Raw genomic sequence first — 22595 nt, forward strand, 5'->3', positions numbered from 1 at the left:
TTTGTTGTCTTTAACCTTAACATGAAAAAATAAAAGGGAATTGCTTGGTGCATTCATAACAAGGTGGACACATAGAAAAGTGGTTCGTATTCTGTTTCCTTGCTTCTGTGATCTCATTTGAAAAAAGACAAAACAAGACATGTAATAAGGAGGAACATAGATGTCTCTATCACACATACATTCACATTACTAATACAATGCTTTTTAAATTTGGAACACACAGATGCAAACAAAACAAAACACGGAGAAAGGGATGGAGCCCATCCAATACTCAACAATCTAAGTGGGAAAAGGTTTAAGTGAAAAATAAAGTTGAACACAAATATGATGGCAGAATATCAAATTCTGTACGGCAATATATTGCAGTGTATTTGCCTATCGCTTCAGTGTTAAAATCCTCTTCTATGGGTAAAAATGAGTTCTGCACCAACAAAAGGAAGGAAGTTGAATCACACATCAGCTTTCTTTCAGTTCAGCTGCATCATTCCACAGCTACCTTTCTCCATCCCAGGAGTTAAACTCGTTCGATATTGCTTTCATAGGTGTGAGATGCTTCTAATCTTCCTCGGAAACAAACACTTAACTGGGGCTCAAGATGAGAGTTCATTTCTCAGGTAAATAATGGCAGCTGTAAGGCAAAGATGTCTGTACATCCACACTAGAATGTCCACAGGCGTTCTTCAAAAGTGAAGGTTTCCTGCTGTGAGTTCTCACATTTGGGGCTGGGGGTTGTCTCTATAAGAAGTCCATGGAGTTATCGGGTAGTATCCCTGAGGGCGGGGCCTTGCCTGGGAGACAAGACGGAGGGAGCATGGAGTTTGACGAGGGATCCACGTTTTCACAGTCCTCCATTCGCTCTGCACAGCCTTCCCAGTTTATATGGAATCTGGTCACACGTGGGTTTGATGCCAAAATATTTCTCTGGAGCTGGGGGATGGAAATACAGATATATATATACACAGATATATACACAGATATACACACAGATATATATATATATACACACACACACATATATATATATATATATATATATATATATATATATATATATATATATATATATATATATATATATATATATATATATATATATATATATATATATATATATATACAGATATATATATATATATATATACACACAGATATATATACACAGATATATATATATATTTTTTTTACATAACATCTGAATATCAATGTGGTTTTTAAGTGTAAATGAGAGTTTAGACAATTTAACCATATCATCCAATTACATTACACAACTGTGTACTAACGGGTGTGACCAAGACAAACATACAATGTCTGCTGACACATTTTACAACCTAAATGGAAACAATCGGTCCAGATTTGAAAAAAACATTTCCTCAGAGGACTGATTAATTTTCCATTAGCTGCCGCTAATGTACATATTGCTAATATCTAGACTCAGGGCAAGAAGATAGTACAAAGGTGCCAAATGATATTCATCCAACAATAATCAACAAACAACTACAAAATAACCAACATTGAACTACAACTTTGCATTTGTGAGTGAAAAGTTAAAGTTACTATCTGAATTAAGAACATAGTTCACAGAGTACGGTAGTAACATTTCTGCCTAACTAGTACCATAACCAATGGAATTCCATCGGATTACATTTCATTGTTGAAGGACCAAACAATGTGTTCCAAAGTGCAACAGCTTTCATTCTGCAATGTTTCAGTGCACCATGCTGCTATATGAGTACCACTGTTCTCGCTGTTAACACAAAGAAACAAACATTCTTCTTAGGTTTGAGTAGTGTCTACGGTCTTTTGTAATGTTTGTATTGTGTATTTTTGAGGCATTTTCATTGCAAAATTCCTTCAAAAGTCTTCTTCAGCCAGACATCGTTAACAAACATCAGTAATCAAAAGTATGAAATAAGCATTAGAAGTCAACCGTTAGTCTGACCTGTGTGTAGTCTGGCTTGATCGGTGGGTTTTCCCGAAGCTCTGGTTCTGTGTATTCATTGTTCACATAGTAACCGATGCGAATGAACTCCTGGCCACGGTATGTGCAGGTAATCAGCACGACAGTCACACCAACAGCATCACTCTCAGGAATCAATCCAGTGTTTGGGGCATCGGCCTGTTACAAGAAACACAAATATAAAGCAACTTTTATAAGCAACTGTTACAAGAAACACAAATATAAAGCAACGGTCTACTTGTCAAATGCTGATGGTGGCACCAGGGTTGTGAAATGATGAACCAAAACCAGTCAGTATGAAAGATAAGCTTGTAAAAGTGCAGTCAGTCTATTTGGACTATTTGTCTATAAATAGATTATAACATGGTTTATTTACCAAAAGGGTCCGTACAGTACTTTTACAAAGCACTGATGAATTAATAGTTACAGATAATGCAGTGAAACCAACAAGTAGAACGACATAATGCAAATTAAAGTTATATTCCATGTTGTTTCACATAACATATTTTTACAAGGCCGTAGATTCATTTTTAACAATTATAAATACAGCAAATACATTTATGTCACTCAAAATATGTTTCCAACAACCCTTTAATGTCTGGCTGATCCTGCACTGTGAAGATGTCTGGTTTATGGTTCTGTATAACGTTAATCAGACTTGAGACGATCCTGCTGAGCATGTAGTCTGTTAGTAGGCTATGAACATAAAGAATTACATAGTGTTTTACTTCACTGAAACGGCTTTTGAAGAAATCTGATATTGATATTTGAGTTTTTCAAAAATCCAATAATGATCAACGCCCATTGTTTATTTTCTTTACACAACCCATAAGAGTTGTTGATAAGGTTCCCTACATGTTTGTTTTCCATGCATTTCCATACTTTAATTTCTTGTTTTTTATCAGTTGTCATATTTAGTGATAAAGATACATCTGCAATGAGCTAATATAGACCAGAGGCTAATTCTCGTAGTCACTTCCTTTACATACAGCATCTCAACCAGTTTTACTTCCGGAAAAACAACCACCAGATGAACAGGTTGTGATCGGGAACTGCAGTATAGTCTCCTTGTTGTTGAAAGATGTAAAAGTGTATGTTTGTCATTTCTGATCATTCAACCTGCTATGTGTACAATTAGAAAGCTATGCAGGAGAGAAAAACAACTGTTTTTAAAGGCGAGGATGCTAAGACGATCCAATTGCCATTTCTGAAAAGCGTAATAACAAGTTGTTATGATATTACGTATATGCTATATGACTAAAGCAACACAAAGCACTAGTTCAGTTAGTTTGCCGGAACCAAACACACCTGAAACACGAACATATGTCTCCCAGCAGGCACCGGGCCGACCAACACGGAGTCGAGGATTTGGTCGTACTCTTCACTCTCTGCTGAGCCAACGTAGATGATCTTCCATTCCAGGTCTACAAAAAATAAGAAGTTATGTTTCACTATTAAATGATAATTTATAGTAGTGTGTAGTGAACGTAGTGCTGAGATAATTAGTTAATTTATCAGTTAGGTGATGAACAAAAGTTATTGATTACAGACTGATCATATTTGTCAATAATCTAGTAAAAAATGCTTACACCAGTCTACAGAAATGCTTTTCAGCATATTTACAAATCATACCATATGTGATTTTGCTTTCACTTTCCATTGCAAGAGCTTGAAATACAGAAATGTGTCCAAACAGGTCACATTTACAGATCAAAATATTCAAGGGAATGCATTACTTGTACAAAGCTCTTGTGTAAGGTTATAATCAATATCCATTTAATGTATTACTAATAAACCACATGCTACCATGAACAATAAAGAACACAGCGAAAGTAATGTACAAAGTATAATGTAATAGTGAATTGAAACTCAAAATGTTGCACTGACACCAATTTTTTGGACTAATGTGAACACTGACTTCAACGTTACTCTCTACGTTTTCAACCCCCTAATGCTTATTGGTGGGATTTTTAAAACCCTTAAAAAAATGCCTAGTTTCACAATACTAAATGAGAAACATTAAACGTTAGGAATGACGTGGAAGGCATACGATGAATAAACAACTTAAAGATGTGTCCACCACGAAGAACACATTCATTCAACCTGTGTAAAAGTACTTTGCTATTACCTTGTAACGTTGCATTACTTTTCACAAATTCCAACTTTGAGTTAAGTTAGCCAATGTAGCTAGACTAGCGCACACAGCTATGGATAAGGTTAGCTTTTAGCCATTTCTAGTGACGTTACGCAAACAGAACACTCAGCTTTACTACGTTAACTTTTACTTTACGTTACCTACCTTCGGGAAGGTCCTCCATACACTCAAATGTTATCTCGAACTGAAAAGGGTTTCCAAAGCGACTCGGGTTATCTAGGACAGCCACATTTAACACCTGTACCTTCGCCATTGTTGCTGAAGCGTTAAAAACGGGCGAACCAAAAACAAACGTTCAAACCAGACACCTCGGAATGCTTTAAAAATCACCAAAACAAGACGTTAACAGAGAGAGAGAGAGCGGTATTATCTATCTAACAACTCTGGTTTTACCGAACTTAAGCCTTATTTATACCCCTAAATGTAGAATACTACACTCTTAATTAAAGTTCGTATAACTAGCGGACATTGAATTTGAGGATAAATATGATGCTCCCGCCGCTTTCACTGTCCAACTACCCAGGCTCCTTTGTGGCTACGGCAAGCGGGTAGGTACGCGAGTGGAAAAGGAGCCGCTTCCATCAGGGGAAAGCCAACCTGTCTCAATCGCCCCCTAGTGGCACGATAAATAAGCCTGGGCTGTAATTTTTTCCCACTGTCAAGTCAGTCAATATGTTGCAATATTTTGCTGGTGTTTGTTCGGTAAAATAAACTTTGTGATTTCCCACCAAGGGAAAGGTCGACAGGCACATTACACAATATATGGTGATGCAAGGAGATACAACAGTGCTACAATACAACCTTGGAAATGATCCTTGAAACAGTTCTCTAGTGAACAAACATATAGTTTAAGCGTCACAATTGTATTTATTGCAAGACTATCACTTCATTTTCGGGCACATTTCATTGTACATGTGATGGACAATAATGGCATACAAATAAATAAGTTAAAAGAAACAACAAAACAGAGGTCTACAACTTGGGCATAGCTTTTATATAAAGACAATTATCCTATTTGCAATGAAATAGCGTTTTCATATTTTTGATGAATTTTTATTGAATTTGATGAGCAGCAGGCCACATTTTCAACACTGCATATTACCATTCGTCACCACCATCACTTTTTTCAATTAGGGTTATGTAATTGTCACATAACCTACTCTGTGAATAAAATACTGTAAATCACACAGAAAAAAACCATTCACAAATATTATTTTGCAAAAACAATGTATCAGTAACATAAAGATGGTATGGGATCTCCTCACACTGACTGCTGTAATATATGAGTCATTTTCTACAGCAGTTATCTGCTTTTCAAGAAACGCCTCACTACTCTCACACACTGTCCAAATGAAAACTATTTGACCACCACAGATCAGGCTTGAAGCAGCCTACATTTCCTTTGCCCCTCTAAGTCTGAGAAGGGGGAGATTAGGTGAGGATTAGAGTCCACTGGACCAGCTGGCCGCCGAATTCATACCTAAAATATCTCAGGAATGTCGATATCCTTTCTGATGTCGGGTAACATGAAACCTGATGGAGGCGCTGTTTCATGCCACCACCAGCGGCCAGGTTGCAAGGTAAGAGCTGTGCACGGTAGTACTGTTCAACATTGTACTCCAGCAGGCTGGTGCAAGTGAGAGCAACCTGTCCTTTAGACTCTCTTTAGAAAAAGAAAAAGGTCAGTTTAAATCAAGTGGTCTATTAGGAGCTTAATCGGCATAATGTGACATGTCATTGAAGTTATCTTTTAGATGATGAGGGTATTTTGAGGAGGTGTTTTTTTATGTCAACAGGAGGACTGCTCTGTTTCAGTGGGCTGAACCGGGTTTTCCTTCGACTTTGTTACAAAGGAGTATCTGTCCGCTCTGCTGCAGGTGGATATCTGCGCTCAGGTAATGTAACACGAAACTCAGCCATGTGACCAATGGCGATTTGAAGACTGGACGAAACTTAAAAAAAAAAAAAAACTGCTTTACATAAAACACCAACGAGTAGCGCAGTCGAGGATGTAGAGCCGTATTGGATCCGAGCTGTTTCAGAAGCACGGCTTTTGTCTGGAGATGTTACCTCATATTCATCGGACGAAACCATTTGTTGCCGTTTCATTTTTGACAAGGTGAGGCGGAAGCGAGGAATACACCTGCTCGATGTTTCCCGGTTTGCTTCGATCACCTGAAAACGACCTGAACAACGATATGCCTCTAAAACAGCTTGTTGAAAATGAACTTAACAATATGCTGTATTTTCTGAATACAAGTTTTAACAATACTACTGCTGCAAATGAGAAGGGGTTGAACATTAAAGCGTTTCAATATGCTATTAATAGCGTTTTATGTTCCTGTGGTCTGAGCAGGTTTAATGGTGATTCAACATCAGGCTGAATGTGTGACTCAGTGGCTGAATGGTGTTTCTGACTCAACCTCAGAATAAAGATTTTTAGAGTGTCAAATAAATCCAGGACATTTGTATTTGACATTTCCTACAATGATGTGTCTTCAGCTGTTCAAGATGGGCCAATAAATCCATGCAGTGAATGTTGGACCCAGTGAAATGGACCCGAGCTGAGGCCCCAAAGCCTGAGTCTGCCCTCACTTTGCCGTGCTGGTCACGGGTAGAGATGGCAGCGTGTCCGGATGTGCTGGTCATGCCTGGAGTTTTGGTCAGGAGTGTTTTACTGCTGGTACTGAGCAGTAATCCTGTGTGGGGTGAGTCAGTAACCATCCCTTCATCCTCAACACAACCACACAAATAAGACATCTGACCACACCTACAGCGTGCACACACACACACACACACACACACACACACACACACACACATTATATCATGCAGTGATGAATAAAACAAAAATGATACGGGACATTCCAGAGCAAATCTGAAACATGCACAGGCTTGTCATCATGTTGTCAGAACGTGTGACTAAGAACTGACTTAAGAAACACATTCTGCCATATGAGAAGAGTATATTTACATCAGGTTTCATCTTATCAATAACTAAACACACAAAAGAATCCAATTTAACAATACATTCAGCCGCCATGCTCAAAAGGGAATGTTTTTGAGCATGGCGGCTCCTTCCTGTAACCCCTGCTTCTTGTTATCAAGTTACTTGTGTCCTTGCAAAGTTTGCTATTTGCCCTGGTGAATGATTGACTCATCATACCATGGGCCAAAAACACAACTTTCTTAATATAACGATGTTCGGTGCCTTTGTAATGCTCAAAACAATCAAAAAAACTAACACGAAAATGGTACATTTTCATTTTTGTATCCATATTTTAAGGAAACGTGTCGTTTCACTCAGCTGACTGTGTAGCTGCAGCTCACTCTGCATGCCTGAGCTTCTCCTCCTCCTCATTCACTCTCCCGGTCAAGTAGTTAGTTTTTAGTTTCGTGATGTCACTGGGTAATCACATGGCTGGTCATGGATAAAGTGGCTGGGAACAGCAACAGACTTACATCTGGTGTGTAGCGTTTTTTGTGTTTGTTGCCTTGAAAGTGTGCATAAGGCTAATAGCAACCACTGCTTTGCTGTTGGTTCCTCTTTTTCCTACTTGTGTTAAATAATGTTTCCATTGCTTAAAAAGAGGTTTAACTTTAATACGAATGAATCACATTGTGCGCCTTCATTCATCTGTGTGTGGATTGTTTTATTCAGTGACTGAGTTCAAATGCACTTAAAGGAAAAGTTTGACATGATGAGAAATATGCTTATTTGCAGAGAGTTAGATGAACCGATCAATACCACTGTGGTATCTATGTAGCCGAGCCAGCAGCTGGTTACCTACTGGCACCTCAGATTTTTATTCATGAAGACGTTATGTCTTAAATTTGAAATGTAAAAACAACAATTGGTAGTTTTAAAGGAGGGTTGTGAACTGGACTACTTCTTGACTGGGTCCATTAATGTCCCGGAGTGCCTAGATTAATGGGAGAAACCAGATTACAGCAGGAGTTGGATACACATGCTGACATGCGGTGCCCTGGTTACTGAAAAAACTAAAGTTTACATGCGCTTGTCACTTAAAACAACTGTTCAAATAAGTCTCCTAGATTATTATTAACTATTTAGTGAATAGGTTACCAGTTACCAGCAGTTAGGAAGCTCATACTGAAAGATCTTGAGACTATAAAGAGTTTGCATTGTTACTATAATTGCTCCTGACGTTTCTGCTATTTTCCCAGGGAATTCTACTACGCCTGCAAGTGACACCGGTTCTAATAACACTGTTGTGAGTAAATAACCTTCATCGCGACCACGAAATGACACCAGAAAAAGTTCCTTTCTATCAGCAGATTGACCACTGTCCTGTCACTTTCCACTTGCAGGGCCCCAACATAGCAGCCATCGTGGCCCCCACGGTCACGCTGGGCGTTCTGGCCATAGTGTTGGCTGTGCTCGGCTGGCTCTTCTGTGTGGTGAAAAAGAGGAGACAGACTGAAGGGACGTATAGACCCAGTGCGGAGGAACAGTCCGGTGCACGCGGCGTGGCGGCACCAGATGCTCTGAAGTTACCAAAGGAGGAAAGACTCATTTGAGATTTTGTGCTTTATGTTTTTAGAAAATCCCGTACGGACAAAGGCAGCAAGCTTTTGCATATAGCCTCGCTCCTGTGTGAGGAGGCTCTCTGGCTCGAGCTGATCAATGAAAGAAAAGTCTCCCACGGTTTAAGAGAGGACAGATTTTAGTTTTTATTTCAACAAGCACTGAATGGTTCCTGCATGGCACCATGGAGAAATGCACCTGGACGTCTGGATCTCGCCCGTTTTAAGAACAATTGAACATTTCAAGGAGGTTTTGAACATTTCCTCTGCACAAATGATGCTTCAGTATTTTATCACCACTAATACTTTTCGTTTAGAGATGTTTATCTTGTTTCAGTCGCCACTTACCATGTACCAGGACTTGAATTGATTCAGTCTATTATGAAACACTTTCACTCGCAAAATCAATACCAATCTTTTACCTCAAACTTATTTTTGTTTTTGCTACTGAGTCCTGATGAGTGCATTTTATCTTCAATCAAGACATGTTTCTTAGCCTAATAATGAGTGCAATTAAACATATTATGACAATGCACAACTTGATTTATTTTATAAAGGTTATACTGAGCAATTGTTTACACTTCAAGTACTCAAAACTAATTTAAAATCACATTATTTAAAGATAATTTCATCAGTAGTGCATAATATGATATAATAATCAAGATGTTTTACAATGTTACATGTTTATTTATGCTTTTGTAAAATAAATGTTTGAAAAAATAGTTGAGTAATGAAATTTCACAAAACCATTTAAAGCATCTCCCGTTCTAATTTAGTTTTCTTAAAAATATATGATGTTACTAAACGTATGATTATATTCACAGTATGTAATTCTATTGAAAATAAGATTTGGGTTTGAAGCGGGAGAACACTTAATAAACACGTATATTTATCATATGTCATATGATCTATTCCTCTGGAAAATATGGGCGAGTCCATAACTTTGTACTTTGTAGTCTTCGGCGGATAAAAGAGCTTAGCAGATAAGGAGTCCTGGTAGTCAGAGAGTGAAAAGTTCACTGAAACAATGAGGCCATTGTTAGTCTCTATGGAATTTTTTTTTTAATCTATAATGGAATGAAAAACTGTAGATGGACTTTAATATTTTATGTTCATGTATTTTTATAAATCAAAAACATTTGGAAACTGAAGAAGTTGTGGCCGAACTATTGACTTACTCACTAGTATACACACACATACACTTTGTTATTCTCATGATTAAAACATGGAGATAACTATCAAAATCCATATTCATTTGTACAGTCATGTAGTGTCATTAGCAAGTTATTAAATTGCTTTTTTCATACATTTGACCACACGTCAAGTCAGGATTAAAATACATGTTGAAATGAAAGTAGTATTTTGGAATATTGGATTGACTTAAAATTCTGGTCTTTGACTAAAAAGACGGCTAGACCATTTAGTATTCATATTTGCATTATGCTTTGATTTACAGACCATGTTCAGATTTCAGCTGACAAAAAATTAAGGATTTTATCCCCTTTTTAGATGAAGTATCCTACAAGAAAGTGTTTTACAGGCTACGAAGTATTCAGTATTTAAAGAATCATTTGAAAAACATTACAGACCCTATGACTCATGTTTTGACCCTCCTAGGGGGCCAGACCCTCAGGTTGAGACCTACTTCACTTGTCAGCACGTTGCGGGACAGACACTGGAGTGCAGTAAGGCCTGTAGTAATGTCAGATCACACATAATGGGAATCAAAAAAACTCAAAGAGGCAGTAAAAGTGGCCTTTTAATCAGATTTTATTCACCCTCCAATCTCAAGGCTTCACAGTTAAAATCACTTCCGCAAGGCAGTGACAGGACGGATGTAAGGATGCCAATAATTCAGTGCATTCACAACAAACAAAAACCTTTTAAAAAAAGAACATGACTAGCATCAGAAAGCATACAAATCTATGTGTAACACTAGAGCAACAGTGATCTAAATGGTGATAGTTTCTCATTCAGAGTGTGGCAGACCGTTTTAATTCATGATGGAGAGGGATGAAAGGGATGGAGTTCGGGGGACTGGTAAATTAAATGAGGTTTGGCAGCTGGCCAGGCTTTAGGCCACTTCCTCCTCTCCCTCTTCCTCAAACTCACCCTCCTCGGCGGTGGCTTCCTGGTACTGCTGGTACTCGGACACCAGGTCGTTCATGTTGCTTTCGGCCTCGGTGAACTCCATCTCATCCATGCCCTCACCGGTGTACCAGTGGAGGAAGGCCTTACGGCGGAACATGGCGGTGAACTGCTCGGAGATGCGCTTGAACAGCTCCTGGATGGCTGTGCTGTTGCCGATAAAAGTGGCGGCCATTTTGAGGCCACGGGGCGGGATGTCACAGACGGCGGTCTTCACGTTGTTCGGGATCCATTCGACGAAGTAGCTGCTGTTCTTGTTCTGCACGTTCAACATCTGCTCGTCGACCTCCTTCATGGACATGCGGCCCCTGAACACGGCCGCCACGGTGAGGTAGCGGCCGTGACGCGGGTCACAGGCGGCCATCATGTTCTTGGCGTCAAACATCTGCTGGGTGAGCTCGGGCACGGATAGGGCGCGGTACTGCTGGCTGCCTCTGCTGGTGAGAGGGGCAAAGCCTGGCATGAAGAAGTGCAGACGGGGGAAGGGCACCATGTTGACCGCTAGTTTACGGAGGTCGGCGTTGAGCTGGCCGGGGAAACGCAGACATGTGGTCACCCCGCTCATGGTGGCGGACACCAAATGGTTTAGGTCCCCATAGGTAGGAGTGGTGAGTTTAAGTGTGCGGAAGCAGATATCATAGAGAGCCTCATTGTCAATGCAGTAGGTCTCATCTGTGTTCTCTACCAGCTGGTGGACAGAGAGAGTGGCGTTGTAGGGCTCCACCACAGTGTCCGACACCTTGGGAGAAGGCACCACGCTGAAAGTGTTCATGATGCGGTCAGGGTACTCCTCGCGGATCTTGCTGATGAGCAGCGTGCCCATGCCGGAGCCGGTGCCGCCACCCAGGGAGTGAGTGAGCTGGAAGCCCTGGAGGCAATCGCAGCTCTCGGCCTCTTTCCTCACGATATCCAGGACGGAGTCCACCAGCTCGGCTCCCTCCGTGTAGTGGCCCTTGGCCCAGTTGTTTCCAGCTCCACTCTGACCTGTAGTCAAGAGCATCACAGTTCATTGATGTAGCAAACACAAAGAAGCTATTTTCATGGATGTGACGACAGGTTCACGTGGGTTACCAAAGATAAAGTTGTCGGGTCTGAAGAGCTGCCCGAAGGGACCGGACCGGACTGAATCCATCGTACCAGGCTCCAGGTCCACCAGGATGGCTCGGGGCACATACTTTCCACCTGAAATCGAATGAATCGACGACGTCATTTGTGGTAAATACGAGCTTGTTGAGCATGATGCGTTTCATGTAAAACACAAACGCAGATGCAAATCACTTCTTACGGAGGCAGAGCTGGTTAGATGAGGGAAGAAGAGAGAAAGTTCAGTTCACTCTGTTGTGTATTTTAGCGGATTCGGTAGCTTACCTGAGGCCTCGTTGTAATAGACGCTGATTCTGTCTAGCTGCAGATCGCTGTCTCCGTGGTAGGCACCAGTGGGATCAATGCCATGCTCATCACTGATCACCTCCCAGAACTGATGGGGGAAGGACGTGAGGGAAACAGATATTAGAACAAACCAAAATTGAAAAAACAATTATACAAATCTGAATATAATGAAATTAGGTAACAGTACCCGGGTTCCCTGAAACATTAAGCTATTTTTAAACATGCAAAGCTGCAATGACTATAATACTCTTGTATAATACGCAGATGTCTCTGGCAGATGGCAAAAATATGACAGTAGATTCGATGCTATAAGAACACACTGTACTATACAACAATCTTGAACTATTAAGTATGTAATCATGTCAAATGAACAAAATTGCATCATAAATTGGTGTGAAATCAGACGTTTTACCACTGGAATTGGCTTGAAAAGAATTCGGTCATAAAGGAGGAGGACGGGGTGGGGAGGCTGATAGCTACATCAGGTTACACTACCGGCAATCCTTCATATCATTGATTGCAACAATCGACACAAATGTGTAAACGGCAAGCACACATTTTTGCATGCAATTATTAATTTGCTTGTCTGTTGCACAAATCAACGCAAAGTAATGCGTGCGCGAATCTGCAGTCCAATGTAAGCCCCGCAGAGAACATCAATGACCGAATCAGCTTAACATTTTAGTCATTGCACGAAGCTTCAAATCAAGAGAGGACGTCGCATTGGGTTTAGAGAATTATTGGAGGGGATTGTCGCCTGCACAAGTCTCACCACGATGACAAACCAAACAGAGAAAAGGAGGAACTCAGAGGAATACCTTAGCTCCGATCTGGTTGCCGCACTGACCGGCTTGCAAATGCACAATTTCGCGCATTTTGGAACAAAAAATAGATCCGAGGACAGTCGAGTAGATGGTCCACTGAGCAGCAGAGATTCACAGAATGTTCCTGTGGTCGAGCGCCGGGGATTAGTGTGCGCCGCCTCTGAGACCGTCTGCTGGGCTGAAGCGGTGGTGCAACGTGACGTCATCGCCATGGTACCCAAAGACCGGAGGAGAGAGGGCGGGACCAAGACCCGTGGAAACTGCGGATAGGGTGCGAGGGGCTGCATCAGCCATCAATAAGATTCTCATTATTCTCACGAACTCAGTGCACTCAGACTCCCTCCAAACACACACGCGCGCGCGCACGCACACACACACACACACACACACACACACACACACACACACACACACACACACACACACACACACACACACACACACACACACACACACACACACACACACTGATGTGCAGTTTTGACAGTGTAGTCTACTGTTAAGACCACGAGTTCATTAATGTTGAAGTTAGACATAGTTAACGTCAACTAGTCATGGCTTGAAAGGACAAGGCCAGCAACATTTAAAATATATCAACAGTGGAATGAGGAATTCTTCTGAAAATATCAACTCGATATTATCTCAAGGTATTGTGAATGTTTCGGTGGCATGAGGTTTGCATGTGCAGCCATTGGGGTCAAGAGCATCAGCATATTCCTTCTGATCAAAGATGTGCTCTACTTCCTTTAAAACTGCTTTTAATTACAGTGGCTCTGTTTTTTTTTTACAATCAAAATGAAACAAAGGCAAAAACAGCCTTGACATTTATGATTACATAAGAGAAAACAAGTTAGAGGGATGGCCATATAAGATTAGTAATGTGCTTCCAATCCACACTCCTCGTTTTGTGCAAAAGTAAACTGTCTGCATTACACAAATCAAAAGGATATCTTCCAAAGTTACAGGCTATTCGGTACAAACTTCCCTATTGTTGTAACTTTCCCTCCAATGCAGCGCAAAAGGAAAAAAAGAAAAAAGTTGTGTTATAAAACACTTTAACAAGTGTGAAGATATCCTATAAATCCTTCAGCTAGTTTTTACAGTTGAAGAAGTTTAGTTTGTATTATTTCAAAGTTACCACTGCAATATTAACAACAACTTGTCTTGTGTAGACCTTTTGATTGGTTACTGGTTAGTACAATAAAAACCTGTTTCTGTCCGAGCTGGTCTAGCCAGTCTGGGTAACAGATAGACGCCTTACTGTGAACACAGGTCACTATGCTGCTGTCACTAAATTCACTGATGTATGCTTGGTGCCGCTAACATGGATGTCAACGCTGGAACATTCACAAACATATCCTGAAATATGACATTCCAAACATGCAGTTACCAACCCATGTTAAGCTGTCCAACAACCGGCCAATCGGGCTTTATTTCCTGTTTCCCAACACGGCTACATACAGTGTTGTTTCACAGTGCTGCATGATTTGAGTTACTCCCACAAAAGTCATGCACAGGAAAACCAAGAGCATTTGCCACTTCATGTCAAGAACAGTAGACTGTTCGTGTTGCTCTGAGGCTTTCAGGAGACAAGTTTTACGAGGCCGGCTAAATTATTCGTTGACAGAGAAATCATTAAGGACTTAAACTTGGGGACTTATGCTGTTTTGAACTGTGGATCTGTTACATTGTACATGGCAAGCTGATGATCATGTCGATCCCGGAGGAGGATCTCACATGCCCAATATGCTGTGACATCTTTACAGACCCTGTTTTGCTGTCATGTAGCCACAGCTTCTGCAGGAGCTGTCTGAAGCGCTGTTGGGAAACAGGGTCACGGGAGTGTTCAGTGTGCAGGAAAAGAGCCTCCAAGGCCAGTCCTGCCACCAATTTGGCTCTGAGAAATGTCTGTGAAGCTCATTTGCTGGCCAGGAGGAGCTCAGCGCTGGTGGAAGAGAAGGCGAACTGCAATCTGCACGGGGAGAAGTTAAAACTCTTCTGCCTGGTCGACAAACAGCCTATCTGTGTGGTGTGCCAGTCCTCCAAACTGCACAAGAGTCACGACTGCTCGCCTATAGAAGAGGCAGTGCTGGACTGCAAGGTAAGGCAAATAATTATGTCAGTGTGTTTCCCAACGAAGTGTTCAAGGTGACGCCTAAAGCTAGAATGCTGCCCCACTAGTCTGTTCAGATTGTGATCCACAATCACATTTTTATCCAAAGCACTCAAAATACTGAAACGTTACAAAGCTGTCTGATCTTTGCTGACCGAGGCCTGCTTGGTTTCCAGGATGAGCTTGCTTTATCCCTCAAGAACTTGCAAGATAAAGAGGACAGCCTCAAAAGAATAAACATGGCCTCTGCAGACATGTTCGAGCACATCAAGGTAACTGTAGTGAGATGACAGGAGTTTTGGTTATGAATTAAAAAAATAAAAACAAAAATCTGGTCAAATAAACCACCTTTTACAATAATCTCATTCAGAGTCAAGCACTGAAAACACAGAGACTGATCAAGGGCCATTTTGAGCAGCTCCATCAAGTCCTCTACCAAGAAGAGTCCGCCAGAACAGCGGCTGTGAAGAAAGAGGAGGAAGAGAAGATTGCAGAAATGAAGGATAAGATTAAAGAACTTTCATCAGAAGCGCTGTCGCTCACGGAGACCATCGCAGTCATACAGGAGCAGCTGCAAGAAGACGACATGATCTTGTTGAAGGTTCGCACAGTCATGGACACATCAACTTCTTAATCATCGTTCCCAAAAGCTTCCCACCATGACTGTGGTTTTGTTTTTTCTTCTATTTTCCAGAATTTCAAAGCCACTCAGGACAGGTAGGTCAACAAAGTTGTGGATTTACACTCTTTGCGTTGATGATCACACATTCTCAATGTAAGATATCCGTTCTATCACAGAGAAAAAAGCATATCCCTTGGTTCAGACAACATGTCCGGGTTACTGATTGATGTGACCAAGCATCTCTGCAACCTGGAGTATAAAGTCTGGGAGAAAATGCTGGACCATATTGACTATAGTGAGTACATGTTATGGTTATTTCTTCAGGTTCGGAGGCCGAAAGAGTAGAATTACACAACCCTGTTGAACCTTTCTGCTTGTATCCTGTCTTTTAGCTCCTGTGACTTTGGACCCAAACACAGCACACCCCTGCCTCGTCCTGTCTGACGACCTCACTTCCCTCCACCACTCAGAGCAGCACAGCTGCTGCCCTGACAACCCTGAGCGCTTCCACGTGAGCGCTGAAGTGGTAGGCATGGCGGCACTGGGCTCAGGAAGCCACCACTGGGTTGTGGAAACAGGAAGTAATCAGGACTGGCTCCTGGGCGTGGCCTCTTCTTCTGTGCAGAGGAACTCTGAGATCTCTGCTCGTCCCGAGAACGGCTTCTGGACTTTGTGTTTCCGGGACGGAGAGTTCAGGGCAATGACCTCGCCACCCACTGCACTTACAGTTACAGGAGCGCCCAAACAAGTCAAAGTGCAACTGGACTACAACAAAGGGACGGTGTCTTTCTTTGACCCTGCTGATGAGACACTCATTTATGCATTCGTACACACGTTTACGGAAACTTTACTTCCATATTTTTATACACAGAACGCTCATCCATTGAGAATAATGCCAGAGAAGGTACTTGTCACAATGTTGCGTCAATGAGTGGATGAAGGATTTATTAATTATGTAGGAAATGATCCCAGTCCTATTTTGATGAATGCCAAAACATTTTGAATTGGGATTGGTGGATTGACTGGCTGTAATGTTTGCAAAGTGTTACCCATCCAAGTCATTTTGCTGCTTCAAAAACATTTGTTTTTGTTACTTATTCCTCCTTTAAGAAATCTTCTGCTGAGAGATAAGAACATTAATAACACGCACAGGTCTGTTCGACAAATATGAATCTACTTCTGGTTGGCAAAGCTTAGCAAAGCATAAATCCTGAACAGCTAGCCTGGCTCTCCCATGAATTGAATGTTGTTTCTTCAACCTGTATAAAGTGGAAGTGTAAAACCTTGAGACAGAGCCAGGCTAGTGGTCAGTTTCCATACTTTGCGCCAAGCTAAGCTAAGCTAAGCTAACCAGCTTTTGCTCCAACTACAGGTTTACTGACATGAGTGGCATCAGTCTTCTCAAAGTTCATGTATGAAGGTACAGACTGAGACAGGTTTGATTTTGGGCTGTATTGAATTGACATTTAAACCAAAGCGCACTTCCCAAATTGTAGACTTATTCATTTAATGGCAGAAGTGTGAATATAAGTGGCTAAATTGCTCACTGTGGTGGAAGAGGGGCGAGCACATTTGCTCGTGGTGAAAATGTTTACTTAAATATCAAGAAGTTTTCGGTTGGTTCATAACTGGGTTTTGTTGTTTGCCTTTTGAATTGTCTGTGACTCACATCCAAATGAAGGACACTGGTGTTAGCATTTAGCACCATGAGCTTTAACAAATGAACATTACACACCACATTTGTCACACATGGAGGGATAAGACCAGACCAGAGGTGACCAAACTAGTAAATACGTAGTTTTCAACTAGTTGCACTGCAAGACAATTTCTGTTTCAGAAAACCCCATCTTCAACAACAGAAGGGTGGAGATGACAGTGGACAGTGGACGGATTGTTAGGTCTGTGGAAAGGATCATTGGTTCCAGCCTGACCTCCATCCTGGACTTGTACACCTCCAGAGTCAGGAAACGAGCATGAAAGATCACTGCAGACCCTTCACACCCTGGACACAAGCTGTTCCACCTCCTCGCCTCTGGAGGGCGCTACAGGGCTCTGTACGCCAAAACCACCAGACACAGGAACAGCTTCTTTCCACTGGCCGTCACTCTCATGAACAATAAATAGGTTATACTACACTATTACCACCACTTACAACTCATGCCATTGTCTATAGGTTGATGTTCACATGTAGATATATATATACACACTTTTTTCTCTTGGATATATATTTATACTTATATTATAGCTAAATGTTTATACCTACATCCGTTCTACTTTTTTTGCTGCCCTTTTTTATTCTTTATACATATATTTTCTTGTTTATTGTAAATTTGTGTTTGTACATTGAGAGCGGAGTGGAAACCGGAGACAAATTCCATGTATGCGTAAGCACGCATGGCCAATAAAGCTGATTCTGATTCTGAGAATTGGTATGCCCATATACTACAAAACTCATTCCTGTATCTGATGCTCTAAAATTTAAATTCAGTACTTTTAAACTCTAATGCAATGCATGGCCTTAGTGCTTGTTAAAACCTGTTAATAATTTAAAACAGGCAGAAATTGCCCAAAACTGGCTTCCCCAGGTTTACACTGCACAGTTCAGTGTTCTGGTCTCTTTTGTACACATGATGGCGCCAAAGTCTAACAGATATTTTGAAGGATTTCATCAGACTACTTTGCGGTGTTTGGATAAATGAATCTTCCTGAACATCATCAGTTTATAAAAACGTTGAATTAAATGGTGATTTTCCACTCACTGATGTTTTTATTTTTTATTTAAATTTCGAAAATAATGAAATTAAAGACGAGACACACAAAGAAACATGAATTCACAGTTGTATTGTATCACTGTATTCAGTTCCTTATCCCACAGCTCTTCTTTATAACACATGTTAAACTAAACATCTACAACGTTTATATGCATTTGGTCTTCTTAACTTAAGCAGATGGGTTTTGTGCAGGTGGGGTTTTGTTGTTCTCTGCAGAGACGCAGTTGCAGCACGTCTTAACGCAGGTGTCTGAGAGGAAAGGCAGCTTCTCCAGGCGAGATAGATAAACAAGCGGCTGGGTCGTGCTGCTGATGTTGAGGAAAGCGAAGCCCACAGGCTGCACATAGCAGCGAAACACGTCAGGGGAGTAATGGTCTTCAAAAGGAAACAGTGCGACAGGTGGAAGGTAGTTAAACACAATGATATAAAGGAGAGACAGCACCATCTTGAAGGCCTTCTTCTTCATGGGGTGCATCTCGTCTTTCCCTGCACCACGGGACTTCTTCAGGGCCCACATGATGCACACACTGCACAACATCATCCAAACAAATGATGCCAGGATCTCATAGGTGAACACCTTCTCGAAGTTGGGGAGGCCTCCCACCACTTTGGCTGCAGAGTAGGCAAAGGTGAGGCACAACACCAGCACTGAGAGGCTTAACCTGTACTTGATGGGTTTGAACTGCCCGAACATAATTGGAAAGAGCACAGCCACAAAGCGATCTAAGCAGATGCAGGAGAGAAACAGTGGCCCGCTCGTGTCTTTCACACCATAGGAAAACTTAAGTGCAGACCACACCGCTTTGCTATGCCAGTAGTAAAGGTTAAGGAAGAGGAGGGGGGTCATGGCACCAAAGTAGGAATCCATGAAAGCAAGGCAGCCCAAGAATAGGTCAGAGGTTGTGGGATGTTTGCGATTCTGGATGAGGATCGCAATGACAAGTAAGTTGGCTGGGATTCCCACGACTACGTTTATGCACTGTATGGTCAGGTCAAATTGAATGCCTTCTACCAGATGTTCGCACCCGTCAAACACACTGAAGGGCTTCGCTGTGGCATTGATGTCAGCGGTAGTGTTGAGAGGGAGTAGTGTCGGGAGAGAGGTCAAGTTCAGTGGCGAAGATACGTTTCTCTCCATGATTCTGTTACTGCAAAATGACTCTGATGGCAGAAGAATAAAAACGGTGGTGAGGGTTTAACATGTCCACTCTCACACACAATACAGTTTTCCTTTAAAAAGGCAGGTTTTTATCAAGGGGACGCATACTTAATCTTGTTTTCTAGTACAAATGATTCAGTCTGTGTGTCACGTCAAACAGTGTTCATCGGAGTCCTTGTTTCTAATCTGCTGAGAAGTTTATTCCCAGTAGAGCTAAACCAGCCCCAGAGTAAATCGAGACGGTTCACAGAGAGCAACAAAAACACGTAACAAACACCGTCAGGGCTTCTCTTCAGGCTGTTATCTTGTTATTGTGTCTGTGTGGACCTTCCTCTGGGAAGAGCGGCTCCCTGTATGCAGGGACATCTAACTCGCTTAAGGGACTAATATTAAAGGCCCCGCCCTTTCACAGCAGAATAAAAGGGCAGCTGATCCCAAATAAAAATGGTAAGGTTCATATTCCGCACGTTGACAGTTACTTACTGCCTTCACTTACTGTTAGTAAGGGCAGTGGACAATTTGATCATTTCCTGGAGCCTGTTTTTGACATTTAGCTATTACTAAAGCTAATTTCTGACCTGAATTCATCAGAAAGAGAACACAACATCTGATCTTGGATAAATCTACCATTTGATATTTAGGATTCAATCAACTATTAATATAAAAATACACTGGAACACTCTCCAGTGGTGTGTATAAACCTCTCCCTCTCTCTTCATTTCCTGTCTCAAATGTATTAATGTTAGCAAAGGGGCACTGCTACAGGAAGCAGTATAGATCAGTCATGATCACTCATTTGCATACATTTTCCTGTGAGTTCTTTTTTTCTGTGCTGCAGGATTAATGTCAGCGGTCAGGCTGATTTGTCCAAGCTGCGTGGGTCGATGTTTTAAACTCTGATAGTATCAGTACTGAACTAGTCGTGCACGTTAAGTCATAGCGAGCTCTGTATGAATACATTGTTAGCATGAAATGCATTCACAGTACAGGTTTGACACATGAGAGCAGATCAGAAAAGGACGAAAACGTTGGAAATAAATGTACTAATGTCTGGATTGATTGGAATAATAACTGGAGTCGGACACGAGGGAAACCATTCGAGATGTCCTCGGCCTTGAGCTCAGTGTCTCCGTCTCTACAGGAGGACCACAAATGGAAGCTTTTTATAATGCCGACACTAAATGTGATTTTTTTCCCCCTATGCTGTCAGCAGTTCTGAGTCAGGCAGATCTGCACAAGTTTTCTTTTACATGCAGTTCACCTGCGCTCCCTCCACTGAATGGACGATTGGAGCCAGAGGCTGCGATTGTTCCTTGTACAGCCATCAAGGGACCTATTTTGGTTTAATGTGGACCTTTGCTCCCTCAGTGGACGATGTTTCTCACCTCCGTATGGTGACGGCTCCACCTCAGGCCACACACACACAGTCCTGTGGGGCTAATCACACTGACGGAGGAGTGAAGCTCTTTGCCAAGATGATCGTCCCTAGAGAAGGCAGACTTAAATCAATTGTGTTGTTCTTCAGGCATATCTACTGAAAATGTACTGAAAAATATTGTAAACACTAATAACAGGCAACACATAACAACAAATGATTCATCTGATTTTCTTGCATTTACTAGTAGTTGGAGCAGTAAAAATACGGCTAAATTCAGCGTAAACATCTTTGCAGATTTTGTCAAATATTCTAAATGAAAGTACATCGATGCTCTTTTTCAAGATTTAAAATACAACACTGTAACAGCTGCAGACACATTGAATACTCAAATGTTCTGTCAGTATAAGTGTTGCATGCATAAAGATATTTCATCAACAGTGAGAAAATATTTCAAGGAGCACGAGGTGAGAGGAAACCTACTGAGACTCATTCTAGCACAGTGTCAAACATTCTCTATTGGTTGACACTAATCTGGATGAGATAGATTTATTTTGGTAATCTCAGCAAATAATGTTAAACTGAAGAAACTAAAATCCAATAATCAAGCAGTGCTGCCTCTCTGTTCAGGTCATATATTGATTGAACTATGATGAGACACAAACTTTGTCAATTCAATTTTAAAAATCGAGTTATTAACCTGTGCAGCTTTTTAAAAGTGGTAAAAAGTGTATCGTTTTTACTTACCGGTGTGGAGTACTCTTCTGTGCCGTGTAGCGATGTTTGTAATTCAGGGGTGCATTTATAAGTTCTAAAGTGTCGTGACTTTGATGCTCACCAGGAGGGGAGGATCTCCCGGAGTTTTTGAAGTCATGAGGGAATAGTGAGTCTCTCGCAGTTGAACCCTCTTCATTAAGAAGGCCCAATGTCCGCCTTAAAGCCTCAAGTCCTGAACCCTCAGGGTCTTAACTGACACCACCTGGTAAACGGTGAGTGCAAGAGGCTGCAAAGGCTTGAAATGGTATAAATATGAATGAGATGGCACTCTGCAGCGACATGTCGCGTTAACTTGATGATACCAAAACATGTTTTGTGTAGTTCTGGGGTTTTATTTTTTACATTTTTACTCTCTGATTTGAACATTTTCCAGGCTCCTGCCTTACATGACGAGAGGTAATTGTCAAATATATTGTTTTGTTTTTTGTCAAAAAAGCTAAACATGCTAAATTAATAGAATTTGTTGAATAAACCAGGTGTGTAATATAGCCTATGCTTGCAGCATTCATGAATAGAAAACAAAGGGGGCGTGCCTCTGGTATTCAAATGTTGACATACCTGTAGCGAACCACCGGTGCACAAGAATAATATCAACAGCCTATGAGAAACTGTGATGCAAGCAAAGGCATCGAAGCTCTGTCTCGTGAAGCCAGTCCAGCCAGTAAAGACTTCCTCTGAAGTGTTCATCACTTAACTGGAGCTGGAAAAAGAGACTGTCTGTCAGCCTGCGTGTGAGTATGTGACACAGTGTATTGGG

The 22595-nt window shown here is 41.4% G+C and overlaps 5 protein-coding genes across 5 annotated transcripts; 2 read left to right on the plus strand and 3 right to left on the minus strand.

The window, feature by feature from the left end:
- Positions 1-145: 145 nt before the first annotated feature.
- Positions 146-4622, minus strand: asf1ba (anti-silencing function 1Ba histone chaperone). Its single transcript, XM_079282708.1, has 4 exons — positions 4257-4622; positions 3266-3381; positions 1940-2116; positions 146-927 (listed from the first exon to the last, which is right to left on the minus strand). Exons 1-4 carry the CDS (start codon positions 4363-4365, stop codon positions 736-738), a joined length of 594 nt encoding a protein of 197 aa, XP_079138834.1. The 5' UTR covers positions 4366-4622; the 3' UTR covers positions 146-735.
- Positions 4623-5957: 1335 nt separating this feature from the next.
- On the plus strand, positions 5958-9165 carry crb3a (crumbs homolog 3a). The gene is made up of 4 exons (XM_079281401.1): positions 5958-6007; positions 6615-6820; positions 8301-8347; positions 8445-9165. The coding sequence occupies exons 2-4, from the start codon at positions 6649-6651 to the stop codon at positions 8652-8654; spliced, it is 429 nt and encodes a 142-aa protein (XP_079137527.1). The 5' UTR covers positions 5958-6007; positions 6615-6648; the 3' UTR covers positions 8655-9165.
- Positions 9166-10444: 1279 nt separating this feature from the next.
- On the minus strand, positions 10445-13152 carry tubb4bl (tubulin, beta 4B class IVb-like). The gene is made up of 4 exons (XM_079281121.1): positions 13016-13152; positions 12177-12285; positions 11880-11990; positions 10445-11792 (listed from the first exon to the last, which is right to left on the minus strand). Exons 1-4 carry the CDS (start codon positions 13070-13072, stop codon positions 10735-10737), a joined length of 1335 nt encoding a protein of 444 aa, XP_079137247.1. The 5' UTR covers positions 13073-13152; the 3' UTR covers positions 10445-10734.
- Positions 13153-14732: 1580 nt separating this feature from the next.
- On the plus strand, positions 14733-16687 carry LOC306787094 (zinc-binding protein A33; the record flags this gene model as incomplete). The annotated part of the gene is made up of 6 exons (XM_079282119.1): positions 14733-15122; positions 15311-15406; positions 15505-15735; positions 15829-15851; positions 15933-16051; positions 16149-16687. 6 exons carry the CDS (start codon positions 14733-14735, stop codon positions 16685-16687), a joined length of 1398 nt encoding a protein of 465 aa, XP_079138245.1.
- A 2009-nt stretch (positions 16688-18696) lies between these two features.
- On the minus strand, positions 18697-19665 carry LOC306787406 (G-protein coupled receptor 183-like; the record flags this gene model as incomplete). The annotated part of the gene is made up of 1 exon (XM_079282526.1): positions 18697-19665. The coding sequence occupies one exon, from the start codon at positions 19663-19665 to the stop codon at positions 18697-18699; it is 969 nt and encodes a 322-aa protein (XP_079138652.1).
- Positions 19666-22595: the final 2930 nt, after the last annotated feature.

Source organism: Melanostigma gelatinosum (genome assembly GCF_949748355.1).
Source record: "Melanostigma gelatinosum genome assembly, chromosome: 13".
Lineage (NCBI taxonomy): Eukaryota > Metazoa > Chordata > Actinopteri > Perciformes > Zoarcidae > Melanostigma > Melanostigma gelatinosum.